The sequence below is a fragment of the Bos taurus genome, chromosome 15, assembly GCF_002263795.3.
Source record: "Bos taurus isolate L1 Dominette 01449 registration number 42190680 breed Hereford chromosome 15, ARS-UCD2.0, whole genome shotgun sequence".
In the NCBI taxonomy this organism is placed as follows: domain Eukaryota; kingdom Metazoa; phylum Chordata; class Mammalia; order Artiodactyla; family Bovidae; genus Bos; species Bos taurus.
Genome location: NC_037342.1, coordinates 9,725,537 through 9,743,701, shown reverse-complemented (window position 1 = coordinate 9,743,701; position 18,165 = coordinate 9,725,537). Strand labels below are relative to the sequence as shown.

Sequence of the window (18,165 nt, the reverse complement as noted above, 5' to 3'; positions counted from 1 at the left end):
TTAAGAAGAGGTAGCAAGAATAAACAGAAGAACTGTACAAAAAAGATCTTCACGACCCAGATAATCATGATGGTGTAATCACTCATCTAGTGCCAGACACCCTGGAATGTGAAGTCCAGAGGGCCTTAGAAAGCATCACTACAAACAAAGCTAGTGGAGGTGATGGAATTCCAGGTGAGCTATTTCAAAACCTAAAAGATGAGGCTGTGAAAGTGCTGCACTCAATATGCCAGCAAATTTGGAAAACTCAGCAGTGGCCACAGAACTGGAAAAGGTCAGTTTTCATTCCAATCCCAAAGAAAGGCAATGCCAAAAAATGCTCAGACTACCACACAATTGCACTCATTTCACATGCTAGTAAAGTAATGCTCAAAATTCTCCAAGCCAGGCTTCAGCAATACGTGAACCATGAACTTCCTGATATTCAAGCTGGTTTAGAAAAGGAAGAGGAAACAGAGATCAAATTGCCAACATCTGCTGGATCATGGAAAAAAAAAAAGATAGTTCCAAAAAACATCTATTTCTGCTTTATTGACTATGCCAAAGCCTTTGACTGTGTGGATCACAATAAACTGTGGAAAGTTCTGAAAGAGATGGGAATACCAGACCACCTGATCTGCCTCTTGAGAAATCTGTATGCAGGTCAGGAAGCAACAGTTAGAACTGGACATGGAACAACAGACTGGTTCCAAATAGGAAAAGGAGTATGTCAAGGCTGTATATTGTCACCCTGCTTATTTAACTTATATGCAGAGTACATCTGCAGGTAAGATGAGAAACGCTGAACTGGAAGAAACACAAGCTGGAATCAAGATTGCTGGGAGAAATATCAATAAACTCAGATATGCAGATGACACCACCCTTATGGCAGAAAGTGAAGAGAAACAAAAAGCCTCTTGATGCAAGTGAAAGTGGAGAGTGAAAAAGTTGGCTTAAAGCTCAACATTCAGAAAACGAAGATCATGGCATCCGGTCCCATCACTTCATGGGAAATAGATGGGGAAACAGTGGAAACAGTGTCAGACTTTATTTTTCTGGGCTCCAAAATCAATAGAGATGGTGACTGCAGCCATGAAATTAAAAGACGCTTACTCCTTGGAAGGAAAGTTATGACCAACCTAGATAGCATATTCAAAAGCAGAGACATTACTTTGCCAACAAAGGTTCGTCTAGTCAAGGCTATGGTTTTTCCTGTGGTCATGTATGGATGTGAGAGTTGGCTGTGAAGAAGGCTGAGCACCAAAGAATTGATGTGTTTGAACTGTGGTGTTGGAGAAGACTCTTGAGAGTCCCTTGGACTGCAAGGAGATCCAACCAGTCCATTCTGAAGGAGATCAGCCCTGGGATTTCTTTGGAAGGAATGATGCTAAAGCTGAAACTCCAGTACTTTGGCCACCTCATGTGAAGAGTTGATTCATTGGAAAAGACTCTGATGCTGGGAGGGATTGGGGGCAGGAGGAGAAAGGGATGACAGAGGATGAGATGGCTGGATGGCATCACTGACTCGATGGATGTGAGTCTGAGTGAACTCCGGGGATTGGTGATGGACAGGGAGGCCTGGCATGCTGTGATTCAAGGGGTTGAAAGAGTCAGACATGACTGAGCGACTGAACTGAATTGAAATGAATTGAATGACAAGTTATCCTGTCCTTCTTCTTGTGTAGATGTTCAGTTCAGTTCATTCACTCAGTTGTGTCCGACTCTTAGTGACCCCATGAACCATGGTATATCAGGACTCCCTGTCCATCAACAACTCCCGGAGTTTACCCAAACTCATGTCCATTGAGTCGGTGATGCCATCCAGCCATCTCATCCTCTGTCGTCCCCTTCTCTAACTGCTCTCAATCTTTCCCAGCATCAGGGTTTTAGCAAATGAGTCAGCTCTTCGCATCATGTGGCCAAAGTATTGGAGTTTCAGCTTCAAAATCAGTCCTTCCAATGAACACCCAGGACTGATCTCCTTTAGGATGGACTGGATGGATCTCCTTGCAGTCCAAGGGACTCTCAAGAGTATTCTCCAACACCACAGTTCAAAAGCATCAATTCTTCAGCATTCAGCTTTCTTTAAGTCCAACTCTCACATCCACACATGACCACTGGAAAAACCATAGCCTTGACTAGACGGACCTTTGTTGGCAAAGTAATGTCTCTGCTTTTCAATATGCTATCTAGTTTGTTCATAACTTTCCTTCCAAGGAGTAAGGGTCTTCTAATTTCAGGGCTGCAGTCACCATCTGCAGTGATTTTGGAGCCCCCCAGAAAATAAAGTCTGACACTGTTTCCACTGTTTCCCAGTCTATTTGCCATGAAGTGATGGAACCAGATGCCATGATCTTAGTTTTCTGAATGTTGACCTTTAAGCCAAATTTTTCACTCTCTTCTTTCACTTTCATCAAGAGGCTCTTTAGTTCCTCTTCACTTTTTGCCATAAGGTGGTTTCATATGCATATCTGAGTTTATTGATATTTCTGCTGATAATCTTGATTCCAGCTTGTGCTTCTTCCAGCCCAGAGTTTCTCATGAGGTACTCTGCATATAAGTTAAAAAAGCAGGGTGACAATACACAGCCTTGACGTACTCCTTTTCCTATTTGGAACCAGTCTGTTGTTCCATGTCCAGTTCTAACTGTTGTTTCCTAATCTGCATACAGGTTTCTCAAGAGGAAGGTCAGGTGGTCTGGGATTCCCATCTCTTTCAGAATTTTCCAGTTTATTGTGATCCACACAGTCAAAGTCTTTGGCATAGTCAATAAAGCAGAAATAGATGTTTTTCTCGAACTCTCTTGCTTTTTCCATGATCCAGCAGATTTTGGCAATTTGATCTCTGGTTCCTGTACCTTTTCTAAAAGCAGCTTGAACATCAGGAAGTTCATGGTTCACGTATTGCTGAAGCCTGGCTTGGAGAATTTTGAGCATTACTTTACTAGCATGTGAGATGAGTAGTACAGTTGTGCAGTAGTGTGAACATTCTTTGGCATTGCCTTTCTTTGGGATTGGAATGAAACCGACCTTTTCCAGTCCTGTGGCCACTGCTGAGTTTTCAAAATTTGTTGGCATATTGGATGTAGTACTTTCACAGCCTCATCTTTTAGGATTTGAAATAGTTCAACTAGAATTCCGTCACCTCCAGTAGCTTGTTCATAGCCATGCTTCCTAATGCCCACTTGACTTCACATTCCAGGATGTCTGGCTCTAGGTGAGTGATCACACCATCGTGATTATCTGGGTTGTGAAGAACTTTTTTGTATGATTCTACTGTGTTGTGTATTCACGCCACCTTTTCTTAATATCTTCTGCTTCTGTTAATTTCTTAATCTCTTCTTAATTCTTCTGCTTTGTTTGGTCCATACCATTTCTGTCCTTTATTGAGTTCATCTTGCATGAAATGTTCCCTTGGTATCTCTAATTTCTTGAAGAGATCTCTAGTCTTTCCCATTCTGTTGTTTTCCTCTATTTCTTTGCGTTGATCGCTGAGGAAGGCTTTCTTATCTCTCCTTGCTATTCTTTGGAACTCTGCATTCAGATGTTTGTATCTTGCCTTTTCTCCTTGGCTTTTCACTTCTCTTCTTTTCACAGCTATTCGCAAGTCCTCCTTAGACTGCCATTTTCCTTTATTGCATGTCTTTTTCTTAGGGATGGTCTTGATCCCTGTCTCCTGTACAATGTCAAGAACCTCTGTCCATAGTTCATCAGGCACTCTATCTAGTTCCTGAAGAACTATGATCTAGTCCCTTGAATCTACTGCTCACTTCCACTGTATAATCACAAGGGATTTGATTTAGGTCATACCTGGATGGTCTAGTTGTTTTCCTCATTTTCTTCAGTTTAAGTCTGAATTTGGCAATAAGGAGTAGATGTTAGCCTTTCATATATCTTCTCTGGAAAAATGTTTCCTCAAACCCTGGGCTCATTTCATTTTTTAATTGCATTTTTTGTAATTGATTTATTATTACATGAGTTTTGAATATATTTTGGAATATCCAGACTATATATGAGAGGTTAATAAAACTTCTCATCAAACACATATTTATAATTTTTTCCCATTCTGTAAAGAAAAATGGGAAATATTTTCACTTTGTTGAAGGCTTCCTTTGCTGTACAGAGGTTTTTAGTTTGAAGTAGGCCAACTTGTCTGTTTTTCATTTTGTTGCTTATGTTTTAGGTGTCATATCCAAAAAGTCATTTCCAAGACACATGTAAGCCAAACTTTTCTTAAATTTTCTCTCACATCATATTTTTACACTCAATATTTTTTCAGGCACACTATACTAATGTGTTATTTAAAATCATGGACTCTATACTCAGACTCTCTATATATAAATCTCAAGTTTATGCTATAGCTGTTTTAATATTAGAAAATTTACTTAACCTTTTTATACCTCACATATATTGTCCTTAAAATGAGAATACTAGATTTATCTCATAGAGCTCTATGTATTGAATCAACTTCCAAAGTAAAGCACTTAGAATAGTTCCTGGAATATAGTAAATATTATATGAGTTAGCTTCTGTTATGTTCCTTTTATATATTTTGGAGCTTCCCTCTGCAATTATTTTTCCCTCTATCTGATGAATATCACTTTTTATTTTTCTTGGTAAAGATTTATTTTGAAAAATTCAGTTTCTCCTTCAGCTTTATTAAGATATAATTGACCTCTTAGATTTTTGTTGAGTAGAAAGAACTTTATTTAATTCATGTCCTTCAAGACAGTCTCACTGTTTAGAATTACAAATTGACCATTATTTCTTTTTTATTGAAATATAATCAACATACAATTTTATGTTAGTTTCAGGTGAACTACATAGTGATTTAACATTTACATGCATTACAAAATGAATACTTCAATGTCTTTCAACAACCTGTTCCCATACAGAGTTAGTAGTGTTATCAACAGTATTGCTTGTGCTGTATGTCTCAATCGTTTATTTATTGTACAACTGGAAGTGTGTACCTCTCAATCCCGTCTACCTGTCTCACTCACCTACCCCACCTCTGGCAACTGTTTTCTTTTTTTTTATTTTAATTGGAGATTAATTACTTTACAATATTATATTGGTTTTGTCACACATCATCTGTATCTATGAGTCGGTATCATTTTTTTTTGTTTTGCTTGTTTAGATTCCATATTTAAGTGGGGTTATATGGCATTTTTTTTCTCTGACTTCTTTCACTTAGCATGATATCCTCTAAATCCATCTGTGTTGCTGCAAATTACAAGAGTTCTGTTTTAACCAGTTATATACATATATATATATATATATATATATATATATATATATATATATCAGAGTTATATATTAAACTATATATAGTTCTGTTTTTGGATTTTTTTTTTTTTTTTTTTTTTTGAGAACATTCTTAACCAAATCCTATGCCATTCAGTTCAAATCCTGGGTGTCACCTCCTCAGAAAGACCTTCTCAGACCACACATAACTTCTCAGTCATACTGTCTAAATTTACCAATATGTGTGTGTGTGTGTATGTTAAGCTACTTTGGTCGTGTCTAACTCTGCAACACTGTGGACTGTAGCCTGCCAGACTCCTTTCTTCCTAGGATTCTCCAGGCAAAAATGCTAGAGTAGATTGCCATGCCCTCCTCCAGGGGATCTTCCCAACCCAGGGATTGAACTTGTGTCTCTTACATCTCCAACACTGGCAGGCAGGTTTTTACCACTAGTGCCACCTGGGAATGGCACCTCACTCTAGTACTCTTGCCTGGAAAATCCCATGGATGGAGGAGCCTGGTAGACTGCAGTCTATGGGGTTGCTTAGAGTCGAGCACGACTGAGCAACTTCACTTTCACTTTTCACTTTCATGCATTAGAGAAGGAAATGGCAACCCACTCCAGTGTTCTTGCCTGGAGAATCCCAGGGACGGCAGAGTCTGGTGGGCTGCCGTCTTTGGGGTCGCACAGAGTCAGACACGACTGAAGCAACTTAGCAGCAGCAGCAGCCACATGAGAAATCTTGTATATATTTGTATATGTACACATACATATAAACATGTATAACATATTTATAAACATATGTATATGTTTAACATATGTACAAACATATGTAGACATATATATGGTCTCATGTTGCTTAAGTCACATCCAATTATTTGCAAACCCTATGGATTGTAGCCCACCAGGCTCCTCTGTTTACGAGACTCTCCAGGTAAGAACACTGAAATGGATTGCCATTTCCTCCTCCAGGGCATCTTCCCAAACCAGGGATGGAACTCATGTCTTTTATGTTCCTGCATTGGCAGGGAGGTTCTTTACCACAAGCACCACCTGGGAAGCCCTGCACACACACACATATACATATATATCACATGTTGTTTATCTATTCATCTATTTATCAGGACTTAGATTGTTTTCATATCTTTACTGTTGTTAACAATGCTTCAGTAATCATAGGGGGCACATGTGTCTCTTCAAATTAGTGTTTTTATTTTCTTCAGATAAACATCCAGAAGTGGAATTTCTGGATGTTACAGTAGTTCTGTTTTTAGTTTTTTGAGAAATTGCCATAATGTTTTCCACAGTGATTATATCAGCTTGCAGTCCCACCAACAGGGCACAAGCATTTCCTTTTTTTCCTTATCATTGCTTGCTATTTGTCGTCTTTTTAATAATAGCCTAACTGACAGATTTGAAGTAATATATCATTGTGGTTTTGATTTAAATTTTCCTGATGATTAGCAATGTTGGATATATTTTCACATGCCTGTTGGTCACCTGTATATATGTTCTTTGGAAAAATGTCTAACTCAAAATGGATTAAAGACTTAAATGTAAAACCTGACATCGTAAATCTCCTAGAAGAAAACATAAGCAATATGATTTTTGACATTGATTTCAGCAATAGTTTTTGACCTGTCTCCTAAATCAAGGACCACAATGCAAAAATAAACAAATGGGACTGCATCAAACTAAAAAGCTTTTGCACAGTGAAGGAAACTCAACAAAATGGAAAAATTACCTGCTGAATGGGATAAGATATTTGCAAACAACATATCTATAAAAGTGTTAATATCCAAAATGTAGGGGTCTTCCCTGGTTGGTCAGCAGTAAAGAATCTGCCTGCAGTGCAGGAGACACAGGTTCCACACCTGGTATGGGAAGATCCCCTGGAGAAGGAAATGACAACCCACTCCAGTATTGGTGCCTGGGAAATCTTATGATCAGAGCAGCCTGACAGGTTACAGGTCTTGGGGTCACAAACGAGTCAGACACTACTGAGCAACTAAAGTACCACCACCATCCAAAATGTATAAATAACTCATTCAACTCAACACCATAAAAACAAACAAGCAAAACAACTGAATTTTTAAAAAATGGGCAGATGACCCAAGTATACATTTTTCCAATGAAGACATTCAGATTGACGGCTCCTTCTTACTGGCACGGTATTCTAATGTTTTTTGGATTCCATTGCTGCTGTGGTTGACTCAACTGTTAGTCTGATTTTCCTACTTTTATTATGAAGGCTTCTTTTAATTGCTGGCTCTTTTTTTGTGTTGAGTGTTCAGCATTTTCACTATGATTTGTCTAGGTTTTAATTCTTTTTGCTTTTTTCCCCTACTCTTATAAACTTTAAAACTGATAAATTTCATCAGTTCTGGAAATTTTTAGCAAGTATCTGTTTATTCCCATATTGCTTCATCCTATTATTTTTCTCTTTCTGGAAATTTATTTAGGTATATAAAATATTCTTACAATATACTTCATTCTCTTTACCTTCTTATCTTATTTTTCCATTAATTTGCCTTTCCTGGCTACATTCTAAATAATTTCTTCATCTCTATTTCTTTTTTTTCTTCTCATAATGCTAATGCCTATATATTTAAAAACAGATCAAATACATTTAATTGATGATTTGTGTCAGAAAAGTCAAATGTCATTTCTTTGCAGGTCAGATTCTGATCTTTATTGCTTCATTTGATTCTCATTTATTGTGATTTGTTTGCCTGTACATGTTGTGAATATCGATTATTAATTTTTCACCAAGAATTTTGTTTTCCTTTCCATTCAATCTCATGGTTTAAGACTGATTTTTTTCCTTTACTATTCCTAGATAGAGTATCCCTCTGGAGTGATATTTCTCATTCACCTTCACTATAATCTTGAGGGCTTCCCTGGTGGCTCAGACAGTAAAGAATCTGTCTGCAATGCAGAAGACCTGGCTTTGATCACTGCATTGGGAAGATCCCCTGGAGAAGAGAATGACTACACACTTCAGTACTCTTTGCCTAGAGAATTCCACAGACAAAATCCTAGATACAAGGAGTTTCCTATTTGAAGACCCATCTTATGTGGGCCCTAAGCTTTGAGTTTGGTCCCATTCTCCCAGAGAAGTTGTGAACCTCAACCTAATGTTCAGTGAAATTTGATGAATAGTCTCACAGTGAAAATTAGCTTCATTTTTCAACTTGCTATTTTTAGTTAGTTTTGATCTTTAATAAGTTATTCCTTTTAAACTAGCTCATTTGAAGCACTTAAAATATTTTATAATCTATTTTACATTATTTTTTAAAGGTTGTGGCTCAGATGGTAAAGATTTGCCTGCAATGTGGGAGACGTGGGTTCGATCCCTGGGTTAGTAAGATTCCCCTGGAGAAGAGAAAGGCTACCCACTCCAGTATTCTTGCCTGGAGAACTCCATGGACAGAGGAGCCTGGCTGGTTGCAGTCCATGGGGTTGCAGAGTCGGACACGACTGAGCAACTAACACCTCACTACTTCCAAAATTACTGAAGGGAAATCTTCTGTTTTGATCCTAACTTAAGACTTGTCAGAATTTTCATGGAAGCTGGGGTCAGACTCAATTAACCACAGTTCCATCTCCATCCTTTCCTTACACCAATCACCAGGCAACAGGAATTACAAAGTATTTCTGACACCAAATTCCTAGTGTGATTGCCATTTATTTTTTTTTCTGGTCCCTGTCTCCATTAAGTATACTATGTCGTATTAATTACTGTTGAGTCATATCTTTCTCTACCCTTGTGTTTTAAATAAAAATAAAATTAAAAGTTGGCTTGAAGTCTCAGAAGACTAGTGCTGACCCTTCTTAAAACTTTGCTGTACACTTTTCCACAAGCAGATCAACAGATCTCTAGAATCTGTTGGGATCAAACGAAATTCTTAAATGAGAAAAATAGACCAGAATTGTGATTAGCTACATACTACAGAAAACCATTAAAATATAATACCACCAATATATGTAAACACTATGAGCTCAGTCTTCCATCTACAACCCCTACCACTTTGTCCAGGATACAAAATGTAATTTATAATTCTTGTGATTCACAATGTCATAATTCACTCTGATTATTTTTGAAGTGAGAATTCTGTGTATCCATCTCCTGACTTTGCTGCTTGGTCCTCAAGAGATACATGATAGCAAACATAACAAGACCAACACACATTCTTTTTATTTTTTTCTTGCTAGGTCTTCTGCTGCATTTTATTCTCTATTGTTTCGTGCAGGTGCCCTGGGCTAGAAAAATTCAAGGACATCTAGAATACAACTTCCCATAAAGTTTTGTTTTTTTTTCATGATTCTTCTCTATGAGTCCCTGGCCTTACTCAACTGTTAAAGGTTATCTTCCAGCAAAAGTGCCAGTAGCTTCAGCCTTAGCAAGAATCATTGTTGAGGTGGAGAACAAGTTACACAGAAAAAAAAAGAGAGTTGATCATCTTACTCTTTTCACTAAAATTTACACTCAGCCTGTCAAATGCTAGTTGGAACAGAACCTTACTCAATTTCTGTTGTTCTAACTTGCTAAGTAACTAAAAACTTTTATTGTCCCTTTAAATGCAAATAATTTGTAGCTCTTTAGAAGCTGATGGTTAAGTAAACACACCCCTAGTTTATTCACTGCCACTATGTAAGTTGTATACTTAGAAAGGTTCATTTTGTTATCTGTTTGTAGAGGTTGTAGATGTTGATCTAATCAGATAATTCAAAGAAACATATGCAAATCAATGACATATGAGTGAACCAAGAGTGAGAGCATTCAAAAAAAAAAAAAAGGATAAAACACAAAACAAAACAAAAGCCAATAGTCTTGGAAAAACAATAAAATGAGTGACCTAGGACATACTATAAAATAGGTGTGTGTGAGATAACTGTATAAAATGAAACCTCAAGGATGATATCATTAGACAACTTCACATATCCTATACCACTCTAAAGAAATTTAAAAATTATATATAATGCATTACAGAGAAGACTTCTTTGAAAAGGACTTATATAATGTTCAGATAAAATAAATAATTTTTTCACCAGAATATTGAAAAACAGAAAAAAAAAAATCTCATTCCTATATAATAAGATAGGCCAAAGGATATAGGGCTAAATAGTTAAATGACAAAATTTAATGTGTGTGTGTAAGATTTTAAATGATATTTTTACTAACTTAATACCATCCCAATTGTGTTAGATAAGAGGGTTTCTTGAGACTTTTGTAGAAATAACTGGGGAATTCTGTAAAAGATGATGTAGCTTGAGAGTCAACCGCAGTTCTGACTTTTACTACTTGTATGATCTTGGGCAAGTTATCTTGATCAATAGGTACTGTCAAGTTAATTAATAGAGGCTGTGTAGGTCAAGTCCATGATATGATACCTCATACATAGGGTTTCATACATGGTAGCTGTTGTCAGTATTATGGAAATTTAGGGAATAATAATTTTTCTACTTGTATAAGCTTGTGCCAAATTATTTACTCAGTAGAGGTTCCAGTTTATTCAATAATTATTATTCAAAACTGTAACTGAGTATCTACTAAAACCAACCAGATTCTCTTCTAGATGCTGGGTTTACAAAGATGAATGAGGAAAAAAAAGTCTTGCTTTCATTGATATCACTTTCCAGTAGGAGAAAAAGATAATTAAAAAGTAAATAAATAAATACAATAACTTTAAGCATTAATGATTGGTAAGAAGGAAAATAAAGTAGGGGCGATGTAAAGAAAGCCAGTGACAGGGCTGACAGGAAGCAAGGGGTGGCTATTTTAAGGGGATCAAGAAAGACCTGAGAACCAGAGTCTTCACTGACTTAAAGCTCTACAGTCTGGAAAGAACTGATGGTGGAGGTGTCCAGGCAAAAGAAACTATGAGGACAAGGCATAAATGAGGAGCAGCAAGGAAGTCAGCCTGGTAGGTTGCCGAAAGATGCCGAAAGGTGAAATCAGAAAGTTAGGCAGAGGCCAACTTGGATTTGACCTTGAATGCTATATGAGGAATTTGGATTTTATTTTAAGAATAAACCACTGAAACAGGGGAATTATGTAGCTTGATTTATGTTTGAAAATATAATTCTGACTGCTGTGTGAATAACCAGTCAGAGGTCAAACTGAAGGAAACCTTTGCTGTAAAGGAGAGAGATTGGTAGACATTGATAGAAATCTCTCTCTCAATATCTTCCTCTGTTTATGCACACTCACATACACAGGCCATTAACTAGGCAATTTCCTATATGTGTCTGTAAGAAGAAAAGCTAGCTTGCCTTCACATGGCAGCATACTGTCACTTGATTTATTTTTATATAACATATGTTTAGCAGTCCTATTTCAGATTCCAATTAAAGTGTGATGTTTTTAAATACTTGCCTATGCATTTAACTGCACAATGCATGTATGATTTATGATTTATGACCTAATACTAACACAATGATCTACTTATTTTTACTTCACCTGCAAATATTTACATTAAATTAGGGAAAGATGCAAAAGAACATGTCATTTCATACATTTTATTTTAACATCACAAGTGAAAATAGGTATGTATAATAAACATTGAAATAACCTATTTAAAAAAGTTTCTTTTAAAGAAAATATCCAAATACTCATATGTAACTTATTATTTATGACTCTTCAATCTTGATAAATAACAATTTAATGTACAACTGTCAGTTTCCATTAAGGTATTTCTAAAATATATATCCTAATATGCTTTAGTAACATTTATTAACTAATTATAATTTAACTTGTCATGTAGTAGGCCCTTAATGTATGTCTGCTTATTTATGTTATTTTATTACCTTGATACAAGTATTTTATTAAAGACATGGTATAAATGTGTTTTCCAGAGAAGCATATACAAACTTATTTCAGATTATTTCATTTATTTTTTATTTTACTTCAGAGACAGAGTGAGAAGAAAGCAAGCAAGCAAAAAGAGACTGTCAGTTAGGCATCTTAAAAAAGAACAGCTTTTGAAGAACTATTATTTTTTTGCATTTAAGCCCTAAAGACCAAGCACTGATGTTTGAAAATTAATACACACACATAGCCACACACACAAACACAGGATATTTTTCTCTTTGAAGAAATTCTAACATAAAATATATTATTTTAGTTATAAAATTCACTATTCTTATTTGAGAACTTAAAAATGTGCCTGGAACATAAGGATTTTTCTATAATGCCATGTTGAAAATGAAAACTGAACCTAAGTGTCATCTATCAGAACTGCCTTCCATGAACCCTTACAACAATAACCTCTATCCTCTGCCCTCTTACTGTCCCTTCACTCTGTTGACTTTCTCAGTGTCAATCACTGTCTGATACTGATTTATTCATCCGTGTGTTCATTTCTGTCCCGTGCAAAAGTAAGACATGTGTCTAAGCTCAATATCTTCTTGAATTTGTGTTGTACACTTCTGCACTATTCCCAGCTCCTGCTGTCCTTACCAATGTATTTCTCTTTTGATGGCTCTGCATCTATGCTACACTCGCATTGCCCTGCTTATTGGCCTCATTTTGTTGTTCAGTTGCTAAGTCATGTTCAATGCTTTGCAACTCCAATGACTGCATTGCACCAGGCTTCTCTGTCCATGGGATTCTCCAGGCAAGAATACTGGAGTGTGTTGTGATTTCCTTCTCCAGGGAATCTTCCTGACCCAGGGATCAAACCTGCATTAGCTGGTAGATTCTTCAGCACTGAGACACCAGGGAAGCCTTTATTTGCCTCATAGCCCATGGTTAACTTCTGTGTATGTGTGGGGGTGGTGTGTGACCATGTATGCATGCATGTGTATTTTCCCTTTGATGTTTGCAGTGTACAGCATATAAATGCTCTGAAAATATTTGCATTTTGATGAGGAATAAGACATCAGAGTGAAAGTTGCTCAGTCGTGTCTGACTCTTTGCAACCCCATGGACAATACAGTCCACGGAATTCTTCAGGCCAGAATACAGGAGTGGGTTATCTTTTCCTTCTCCAGAGGATCTTCCCAACCCAGGGATCGAACCCAGGTCTTCTGCATTGCAGGCAGATTCTTTACCAGCTCAGCCACAAGGGAAGCCCTAAGACATCAGAAGAGGTTGTAGATAAAGAAGGAAAATACCCTTTTGCAAGATGTGGACTAAGCTCATCAAAATAAGTTAAGCAAAACTGTATTAATATCTCAGAACTCTCACAATTTGATAAATACCTATTTTGTCATGGATTAATAATTCACTAATTTAAATATGCAGTTTCATAAATCATAATTGTTATTCCAACAACTTTAAGTCTCTATTATGTGTGAAGTGCTGACTTTCTTCTTTGCTTTCTGGTGAAAAGCAGGGTATAAATAACGAAAATATTTTAAACTGTAAAAATTAGTGATAAGGTCGTTTTGTGCTTCAAACTGTATTTATTCCTGATATTTACTTGAAAAAAAATGATGAAAAGTATCTTTTTGAAGAGGGTGTCTATGAAACAAGTCTTATAACTCATTAACTTTTTTCTCCATTAGTGATCCCTCACCTTGTGATTAAAGTAGATTTTGAAGGCTTAGATTTTAAAATGTAAATAAGATGAAACTAACATTTCAGTAGAAGACTCACTAATGAGATTTCCCTTTTTGGGTCTGTCTATATTGAATTGACCTAACTAGAGGAAAAATGCTTTTCTATATTTTTAAGTTGTTTCCTGAATGAAAGAGATGACCTGAAATTCTAAGTCTATTGGGAAGAACCAGTTGCAAAGAAGCAGTTGTTATTTAAAATCAACACACTGCACAATTATTTATCAATTTAGTTGCTTTTACCCAAGGACACTGATAACTGACACCTGAAAACTCAGACATTGCTTGTCTATTACAAGAGTTTCTAGTGCACATTTTCAAGTTTTTGAGTATTAAGTTTTATGCTGGAATTTTGTAGTTTCATCTTTATTGTGTGTTTCAGGACAGATAAAGGAAATATTAATGTGCTATACTAGTTATTGTTATAAAAATGGCATTGGACAGAAAGTGTTAAATATTCATGAAAATCCCTATTTCCCTTCGGTTCTGGCTAGCAAAGGATGCTGAGAAAATAACTCACAAAAAGAGGGAACTATAGTACAGTACAGATAATCACAGGAGTTATAAACAAAGGCAGTTGACATTAATAATTAAATGAAAAAAATTCCCTGTGGAGGTTTATATGAGCTACAGACACAATATGTAAAATCACTTGCTTAACTGATCATTAGTTATGTTCTAGAGTAGAGGAGTATATATTAATGTAACTGGTTCTTCTACCCTATTTTTCTACTCCAGTAATTTGTCTAACATAATAAATATAGCTATTATACATTCCCTGTGAGAAAAAATCATCCCCATTAGAACTTGATGTTTTTATTATCTGTGAGGGAGTATTCAATATAAATAAATGTGATAGGGAAGGTTTATCACTTTTCCAAAGTTTTTGTGTTGTGCATTCATTTTAATGGAAATTTTATTATTATTGTCAATATACAAGTATATATTAATCTGACCTTGGCACTGAAAGTTATTTATCACTCTATTATGAGTTTTTTGGTTTCTATTTGTTGGTCTTTTTGTATGTTTACTTTCTTTTCTGTTTTTGAAAAGTATTATCTGTCTCAACAGGGCATTTTTTAATGAAGAAACATCAGAGCCGCTAAACACACTGGGACACAGGGAATCCTAGTCACCAAGGATGGCTTCCTCTTGGAAACTTATTGTGTTTCTGTCAGTCACTGGGTGTCTTTCAGGTAAAAAAGCCTGCCTTATGTATCAAATAAAAATATAAAGGTCTTCATTAAATACAGCCTTGGGTGTTCATTTAAACTTATATCATGATTCACCCTTTACAACAAAAGAAGATAAAGCAACCCTTAAACTTCTGTTAGCACTGCACATATAATAAGGTACGTAGAAAAATGTCATATAAATGTTAGTAAAATGAGTATCCATCCCATCTTATTGACTTTAATTTACAATCTAAACCATCATTATAAAATATGGGTAGAGACAATTGTGAAAACATGAGAAATAAGTGAATGGTTTCAGACATTCAAAGTTTAAGTGAACACCCTGGTCCATTATGATTATAGTTATTTACAAAAGATATGGAATCCTTAAATACTATATCCTATCAGGTTTTTTCTGTGCAGAATTATCTTTTCTGATGATCTGGTCTCCCTTTCCCCTTGTCAATACCATTCTCCTCTTGAACTGATAAAGTAACTGAGAGAAATGGGGGTGGATTTAGAAGATGAAATAAAACATACTCAGCTAAAGATTGAATTTCAAATAAATAGCAAATAATTACTTTAGTTTAGTATGTTCCATGCAATATGTTATTTTATCCAAAATTGTAATTTTGACTGGTATCCAATGTTTTTATTAATAAATAATAAAATGATGATGCCAGATGGAGGAAGAGTGACAGATTGTAATATAACTCCAAAGTTTTATTTTCATGCACTGACCCAACTTATCCCCCTGCAATAAACTGTCACTTCAAAGAAGGTATTTTATCTTAGTCATGGAAAGACAAAATCTGTCAGCCTGAGGTGGTGTCCCTGATGGCCTGATGACTAGATTTGCAGCTCATAAGGGAATCTAGGTACTGTTCTTTCCAGTGAAATGAGGCTGAGCTTGGAGGTAAGTTGCTATTCAAATACTATAAATGAAGACAAAAATGTCAAAAACAAAGGCCATTTCTAATTATTACATGAGATTTGATCTTTAATCATCTGCATTTAATATGAAGCATATATATATATTAGTTATATTTAAAACATGAATTCATCTGATGTTTGAATAAAACTGATTAGATACTTGAAATGATACCTTATCAAAGATAATTATTTTCAAAACCTTTCTTTCACCTTCACCTTCTTATTTAAACAAATTATTCTAGAAGTACAGTCCTTATTAATCCTCTTGTTACTTGGCAATATTTATGTTCAGTATTTATTATTCTTTTATTATTATTCTTTACTTTTTTTTCCTGGTTATCTGTTTGAGTATCATATTACAGGACCTGTTTTGCATGGTACCTTGATTATTATTACAGATAATGTAGGTTATCAAGGTCATAAGCATATTTTATGTTGATGATGTTATTTGAACCAAGAAAACTGATTTAAAAAATAAGACCCAGATTGTGTTTTCTCTTTGTTCTTTTTATTCATTTTTTAATGCATGGAGTATCTTTTCTGTGTTTAAGTAGGAAATATAGAACTCTTACACAACCTTAGATTTAAAAACTGTCTATTGGAGCAATGAAAATTTGACAGCTTTCATAGGGATATACAACTTTATATTAAAAATATACTCATAATTGAAACAATAATAAGATACCATTATACATATGAAAATGGCTAAGATCCAGAAAAAAACAATGCCAGTTGCTCTTGAGGATGAAGAAAACATGAACTTTGTTAATTGCTGGTAGGGAAGCAAAATGGTACAGCCACTTTGGGAGACAGTATGGCAGAATTTACAAACCTAAATAGTTTTACCTCTAACAAAGGAATTGAACTACCAGAGATTTACCTAACTGATTTTAAAATTGATGGCACACAAAATACCCACACAAAAAAAGTTTACAGAAACTTTAATAATCATCATCAAAAACTGGAAATAACCAAGATGCCCTTCAATAAGTTAATAAACTGTAGAAATTTTATATAATGCTATATTACTCAGTAATAAAAATAAATGACCTGTCAACTCATGCAAATACATGAATGAATACTATATGCATATTGCTAAGTGCAAGAAACCAGTCTGAATATGTTACACACTGTATGTTTCTTTTATATATATGATCTTTTGAAAGGGAAAGACTATAGAGAGTGCATAGATCAGTGATTTCCAGGGCTTGGGGTCAGACGGTCACTAAATAAGTAAAGGAAGCACAGGCATTTTCAGTTTGGGAAAACTATTCTGTGTGATACTGTAACGGTGGGAAAATAACACACATTTATCAAAACCAATAGTACTTATAACACAAAGGAAACCTTAATGTGCATAATTTTAAAAATATCTCATTGTAGTTTTGATTTGCATTTCTCTAATAATGAGCAATGTTGAGCATCTTTTCATGTGTTTGTTAGCCATCTGTATGTCTTCTTTGGAGAAATGTCTGTTTAGGTCTTCTTCCCACTTTTTTATTGTGTTGCTTATTGTTCTGGTATTAAGTTGTGTGAGCTGCTTGTTTTATTTCGGAAATTAATCCTTTGTCAGTTGTTTCATTTACTATTATTTTCTCCCATCCTGAGGGTTGTCATTTCACCTTGCTTATAGTTTCCTTTACTGTGCAAAAGCTTTTAAGTTTAATCAGGTCCCACTTCTTTAATTTTGTTTTTATTTCCATTATTCTAGGAGGTGGATCATAGAGGAGCTTGCTTTGATTTATGTCATACACAATGGAATATTACTCAGCCATAAAAAGGAATGACTTTGAGTCAGTTCCAATGAGGTGGATGAACCTAGAACCTATTATGCAAGTGAAGTGAGTCAGAAAGAGAAAGAAAATACCATATTCTAACACATATATATGGAATCTAGAAAAACAGTACTGCAGAATTTATTTATAGGGCAGCAGTGGAGAAACAGACATAGACAGTAGACTAATGGACATGGAGAGAGGGGAGGAGAGGGTGAGATGCATGGAAAGAGTAACATGAAAACTTATATTACCATATGTAAAATAGATAGCCAACGAGAATTCGCTGTACGGCTCAGGAAACTCAAACAGGGGCTCTGTATCAACTTAGAGGGGTGGGATCGGGAGAGAGATGGGAGGGAGGTTCAAAAGGGAGGGGATATACATATACCTATGGCTGATTCATGTTGAGGTTTGATAGAAAATAGCAAAATTCTGTAAATAATTATCCTTCAATAAAAATAAATTAATTAAAAAATAATAATAATTTAGGA

General features: G+C 35.5%; 1 protein-coding gene across 1 annotated transcript in view; it reads left to right on the top strand.

Moving 5' to 3' along the window:
• The window catches only part of CNTN5 (contactin 5), a 1,670,765-nt gene that overhangs the window by 711,429 nt on the left and 941,171 nt on the right, over window positions 1–18,165 (top strand). Inside the window, exon 3 of the mRNA NM_001102211.2 lies at window positions 14,860–14,984. Within this exon, the coding sequence (NP_001095681.2) occupies window positions 14,930–14,984 (55 nt within the window). The 5' untranslated portion in view covers window positions 14,860–14,929. The remainder of the gene's footprint in view (window positions 1–14,859; window positions 14,985–18,165) is intronic.